The following is a 6,468-nucleotide window of genomic DNA, read 5'->3' as shown; positions in this document are numbered from 1 at the left end:
TTTTTTTAAGTTGGCCCACTTGATGGCAAATTCCTATCGCGAACACTGCAATGTTCGCTATGATTATATTGTTGAGAATTACATTTTTAGTTCTCAAATACAAACATAAGATACCCCAATCCCTCAACCTTTATAAAGTAAAATCTAGAGTAGCTGAAAAACAAAGTATAGTTTTGAAAACAACCGTAATAATTTAACTTGTTAATTAACCCCCCTAGACAGGCTCCGGCGATTAAATTTGCAACATATAATTTTGTCAAGGGAAAAATATTAAGCCCCACAACTTAAAAAATCTAAATTAGATGAGTATCTTAAAAATACCATACACTAGAAGATTTTTTTAAAACATCTTAAATTTTATAAAGAATTTGCTGATGAAGAAGTCTTTTACAATACAAGTTAAGTAGGTACATATCAAAATCTGAAGAACAACGTACTGTTAAACTAAGAAATTATCATTTCGAAAATTGTCGCGGTAGTAATAGTACAATATAAAAAGGAAACAAACTTGTTGGAAAGTGAATTGCAAAATAAAATAATAGATATCATGTTGAAGCATTGTACAAATAATTTTTTGACCTGTAAAATGAAGATGTAGAAAGTGCATTACTAAGACATGCACTATGCAGTAGGAAAACTTCCATCAATTTCCATTGCAAGAAAACAAACAGTATTTCTCGCATATTCTTCTTACAACTGTGTCCAGCTCATAACTTGAGTCACAACATACAAGTAAATATTTCAGCAAACCTGCTGCAGAAGGCAAACTTCCATCAGCAGTAGGAATGGAAGCAGAAGCACCAAAACCATCAACACCGTCAGCATCTGGAGCAGATCTGGGAACTAAATAAAAAAAGATAAACAATGCTTAGACTTCAGTTAAACGTGTAGCAGATTACAGATTTCAAGAGAAAAAAAAGAGAGGCGGAATGTACTATTCGAGTTTCTGCTATTTGCAGCAGCAGGTTTTGATTCCTCAAATTCCTTAAAATTTAAGGGTCTTTGCACTGCATATTAAGGTTGACAATTGAAACCGAGAGAATAAAAGATAAAGCCATTATGATAATTATTTATTTACATCATTCAAAAGAAATTGAAAACAACAACACAGATATATAATAAACAAGCTGGGAGAATTGTATCAGTTTCCGGACTTCTGTAGCATTGATGAATTTACAAATCAAAGAATGTGTTTAATCTTACATCCATAAAAAGAAAAAAAGAAGAGAAATACTTAAAAATCACAGTATTCTGATTTCATAATTGTGTGTTCTTTCTCAATTCAGTTTTAGGACATTAACATACATACCAGATAGTTCTTATGTATTTATCATCCGATATTGATAGTATATTCTCTCAAATGACATTCTGGGGATAAACTTCCAAAATAAAATAACAAAAATAATTTTTTCACTAAACAGAACATGGAAAACAAGTTTATGAATTTCAACTGATAAGTGAATAATAGGGCTACTTTCAAAGGATTCAAACCTATTATGTTAACTGAAAATTAGCTTATTACAGCCCAAATAACTAATTTGAAATATTAGTGAGAGATAATTGATTAGGACTCCATTGCATGTAAACGCAGAGTTTAAAAACATCCCAAATGCATTCCAGTTACATTGACAATAAGCTTCCAAGGCTTTACTTACTAGCCACTTCAACATACAGCTAGCAAAAGAGAGTCTAGAAAAATAATATTAATTATTATTAATGTAAAAAGAAAAGTAAAAGAGAATATTGGAAAAGATACACACTTGCTGCTGGTTTATTATGCTGAGGTGAATCTTCTTGATGTAGCGAGCTTGATTCTGCAGAGAAATGGCCATTGGGAATCTTAGGGATAGTTTGTACTGTTGTGAGAGAACACAATATGTCAAGAGAAATCTATAGGGCTTGTTTGCAAATATATTGAAATGATTAATTACATTTTGAAGCAAAAATAGGCATTCAGAAACTGGTTCTTATTTGGAGAGTGCTCACCAACAATTGGTATCTTTCTCTGATAAGGATTAGGAGATTCCATATATGGAGATCGATGAAGTTGTTGCTCCCTCGTGTATTCGGGCATGATATTGTCACCTAGAAGGTGAATGAACAAACACATAAACTATGTTTGCCATATCAAAATTTTAAAAATTCAATGCGCTTAGTATCCAAATGGACAATTTTGTATTAAAAAGAGAATGGTGACTCCTAATGACAGGAATAAGCTTTGAATAGGACTTTTAATATTTGTTTCACATCATTCAATATTGAAGAAAAATTTAAAAACTATATACATTTTGTTAGGATAATCAAGTGTAATGAGCAAGTAATGCAAAAAATAGTAGGTAGTTGGTCTCCATCCATGATAAGCTTGAACTATGAGTTGAAAGAAAAAAAAAACTACTGAAATATCAAGCCCAGCTAGGGAAAAGATGAGAGAGTGGTCCACTGAGAGGTTTTTGGCTCTCAATAGTCGTTAGTGTCTTTAACCAAAGTATTTACGGGAAGATGAGTTGGGCGCTGGATCCATGTGGTTGAGTGTCTCTTAGCGCATAAGACTCCATAAATGTTAAAAAAAATTTGGGCTAAAGGGTATTGATAGTTGATTGTCAAGGCACACAAGTGTGTTGAATTTAGTCTCGCATTAGATAGATGAAATTAAGTTGTGTGAAAAAAATCAACTTGGTTCTCACCAATAGACATATCATTTGATGAAAGCTTTGCAATTAAAATAACTTCTCATGAACATGGTAATAAATTCAAATTTCACCAACCCGCCAACCCGGGGAAATCTCATAAGCAAGGCAAAGTTATAAGGCCATTGGTAGATATTATCTAGTAAACAAGTCAAATGAATTACAGTCATGTGGGCTCTGAAAATTCGGACCACTCCACGGGAACTCTCTGCATTTATTTTATTTTTGTTCTGAGAGAAATTTGGAAGGACAATTTTAGAAGATAGATTGGATTGTATGTAAGATAATACCCAGAGATTTCGCCTTCACTTTGAAGGGACTTTTTGATTTGGGTTTTGAGTTTACACATAGGCACAAGCCGTTAAGTTTCATTACCACTTTTGATAACGAGAGAGACTTTCAATTAAGGCTAGTATAAAAAAATGAATATTTAACATATAATAGCATCAGACTTAAGATTTAAACTAAAACATTTGTCATTTGAAGCTTAAAACTAATGGTGAAAAAATTAAGACAGAACCTAATAAAAATATCATGTTTTCTTCATCTCGGGTCGTCATAGTTCCTATTCTTCTTAATCAGAGGAGGTAGTCGACCCAATCTGGCTGAAAGTTTCTTATTAAAGAGCCATAATTTGTGTTGTCCAAGAGATCCTTATAAATATAGTATAAATAGTTTAAGTTTACTTTAGCTAACAAAAAACTTTGTGTCAATCGATTGTACTCTTATGATTCACAACTCAAAAAATAGAAAGACATTCAAGAGCGTTCGGGCTGTGATCATGACCGTAATATAATCGTGTCATTTGGCAGCAACCATCGGTCATAAGGCTCCGGTCGTAACCAATATTTTGTGTTGTCATTTGGCAGCAGAATCACGCAGACAAAAGGCTTGAACCACTTTTTTACAGGCATACAATTGTTTTGATTGTGAATATAGATGTGCATTTGAAAGACAAGCAGTTTTAAAACACTCAAACCAAAAAAGATCCTTCGTGAGCTGAAGTCAATCAAAACCTTGCCACAAACAGTTTTGAAAGACGAATGAATTTTTTTTAGCTTTTAAGTAGTTGAATTGTACTTAAAACACTAGTTGGTTATTTTAAAATCTTTATTTTAAAGATTGACCCGTTCTACTTGAAAACTTAGATCAACACGATTATTATCGGGGACTTGAGCATTTAAATTTTTATATCTGAAGGTGGCCGTCAATTTCATCTGTAGGTTTAAGCCACGTTGATCCCTATCCTTACAAGGAGAGGGATTAGACTGTGTGATTTGAACTTGTAAATTTTTATCTTTAGGATTTAGATATTATTAAACTTATTAGACTTGTCAACTCTAGATTTTGCTAGGAGTTAGAACGAACTAGTTAAGTGAGACTTACAACCCTGTTTTATAGACAATGCAACCCAATTAGCCCGCACAACAACCTCCAACTTAATATTTGTGTGTTCCATATCTTGGTTGGAGCACATGCAGACATTTAAATTTTGCATGTCTGAATAGCTTAAAGGATTTGAAGGTTTTGAAGGTTTTGTGCAACCTTTAAATTATAACTTTGATATTTAGTTTAGATTAAGAGATTTGAAATCAAGTATAAGATTTTTATCCTTATGAATCGAAATAGTATAATTTAAAGGTTGCATACAATACACAAATCAAGATAGTATACTTTAAAGGAAAAGTAATATAATATTTTATTAGGATATTATCTTATTAGAGTGCATACAACATTACATTTTCTGGCTTCAAGAGGGACTATCTTTTGCTCGCTAGCAAGTGTATTGTGAATCTGGTAGATAGTGATTAATTTCAAATTTCAATAAAGCTACATACTAGAAATACTTTTTTGTCCCTTGGAGCCTAAGTTCGAAAAGCTCAGTTTTGAATTGATTTTTAAACCATATGAGCCTAAGTCTAAAAAACTCAATTTTAAAATATTTTCAGATTTACGAGTTTAAATTTGATAGTTTCAAACTTTAATATTTTAAGCCCTAAAAGTTTATATTTTAAAAGCCTGAAACTTTAAAATTTTTTAAAACCTTAAGAGCCTAATTGTTTTAAAATTCAACTGAGTCAAATTTTAAGTTATTTTATAAGCTCGAATATTTCAAATATTAAATTAAGTATAAGTTCAAACCAGTTGAAATTTTGGCAGCCTCCCGATGTCAAACTCCGTAAGGAAACAGGAGTTTGTCAGTCTTCTCAACTATCTCAAAAGAATCACTGGTCACTGTCGTGAGACACTACGACAAGGGAGAAAAAAGGAACATTTAACACACGATCTCAAAAGATGCAACGAGCCTTCAATGCACCTACAGTAAGTATCAATAATTTTTTCCTTTCCTCCCTCTTTTTATTACGGTCAACAAGCCATCCACCCCTAACTGAACTTTTTTCTCGATTATTTAGTTGACTTCACCAACCTGAAACCTTGTCATCTCATGCGATAGGCGAAGTTTATTTTCCCATAATACAACTCACTGGTCGACGCATTTACTAAAAAATCCAAAAGATAACTTCAATTCAAGAAACTAATGTCATGAAAGTTTAGTAGAATAAAAAATTGAAAGAGAAATAATAAAAATCAATCAATATTAGAAGTTTTCTTTTAATAGCTTTTTAATTTAAACAATTGAATTATAAAAAAATTTTAAAGTATGTTTTATATTAACATCATTAAATAAACCAACTCACCCACAAGCCAAATATATAGTTAAGCATGAATTGGCTCATAAGCTGGCTAAACTTAATTACATGCCTAGCCTACTCCATATAAAAACACTTAGCAAAGTATTCTTGAACTAAACAGGGTAAAACATACTAAATAACAAAATAAATTATTTTTAAAAAATAACCAATATGGAGATGCTACATGTACAGTGAACCCATCCCCTCTATACCACCACTTGTTGCAACCAACAATTATTCCAAGTGATAAATGAGCATAGGGAAGGGTAATTAGAAGTCCTAAACTTAGGGAAGCTAATGATTATATTGAGTCAACATCAAGCTAGAGCTAACCAGTTATAAGAGCGTTTAATTCAATCATGTAATTTTGGCTATTTCTTTAAGGTTCCAAGTCAAGCATGTAATACATATTTAAATAGTGCTTTATTTCACTTTTAAGAGTGATCGTCTCACGTTTAAAGCTGCACAAACTGAAGATTAATGAAGCTGCAAAAAGATAAAAGAAACAGCAGAAGAAATTAAAGAAGAAGACGAACCTGCTACATTCTCCGACGTGAACTTCCTCTTTCTCTTCATCACCGGGCCGGAATCCAACCGTAACATATCATCAAACTTACACAACTGAGTCCTGCTTTGCAATCCCTCTGAAATCACACATTTTTAAATCACTGTAAAAAATTAAAAAAAATGTAATAAAAAACAAATTTTGAAAATATATATTTGCACTTGCACCCACCGGGCGGAGGCACCAGAGCTCCTCGCGCTCCAAAGAAATAAACTTGCTCGAAATGATGAAGAAGACTCAAATAATACTTTCTCAACACAAAAGAAGCGCTGGTCGTCGTCGGCGGAAAGTTAAAAGTCGCTATAACTTCCCTCCATCTCTTCTCCATAATCACCTACATCACCATTCATCTTTTTTAATCAATCATAACAAAATGAATGATTTTTTGTCAAACAAAAAAATGCAAACTTTAGCTCAATCACCTTCTCAACTCCCCCTCTTTGTGTCACCTCCACGTAAAGCAAATGCAGGTTAAGATCCTTCCCTCCTATCACCGGAATCCTTCCCAAATCCAACAAAAAAA

The 6,468-nt window shown here is 32.6% G+C and overlaps 1 protein-coding gene across 1 annotated transcript; it reads right to left on the bottom strand.

Moving 5' to 3' along the window:
* Positions 1–1,663: 1,663 nt before the first annotated feature.
* LOC110020404 lies at positions 1,664–6,439 on the bottom strand. The gene is made up of 6 exons (XM_020718491.1): positions 6,368–6,439; positions 6,117–6,279; positions 5,917–6,024; positions 1,987–2,085; positions 1,761–1,856; positions 1,664–1,689 (listed from the first exon to the last, which is right to left on the bottom strand). The coding sequence occupies exons 2-6, from the start codon at positions 6,271–6,273 to the stop codon at positions 1,664–1,666; spliced, it is 486 nt and encodes a 161-aa protein (XP_020574150.1). The 5' UTR covers positions 6,274–6,279; positions 6,368–6,439.
* Positions 6,440–6,468: the final 29 nt, after the last annotated feature.

This window comes from Phalaenopsis equestris, unplaced genomic scaffold, assembly GCF_001263595.1.
Source record: "Phalaenopsis equestris unplaced genomic scaffold, ASM126359v1 Scaffold000096, whole genome shotgun sequence".
In the NCBI taxonomy this organism is placed as follows: Eukaryota; Viridiplantae; Streptophyta; class Magnoliopsida; order Asparagales; family Orchidaceae; genus Phalaenopsis; species Phalaenopsis equestris.
This window is presented reverse-complemented; position numbering and strand designations above follow the sequence as displayed.

Excerpts from the sequence above, each read along its gene's own strand:
- LOC110020404 (XM_020718491.1), bottom strand. The coding sequence starts at position 6,273 with ATGGAGAAGAGATGGAGGGAAGTTATAGCGACTTTTAACTTTCCGCCG. Across the intron at positions 6,025-6,116 it reads AGCTCTGGTGCCTCCGCCCG|AGGGATTGCAAAGCAGGACT; the intron begins GTGGGTGCAAGT and ends GTGTGATTTCAG. Across the intron at positions 1,857-1,986 it reads GAGAAAGATACCAATTGTTG|TACAAACTATCCCTAAGATT; the intron begins GTGAGCACTCTC and ends CTCTCACAACAG.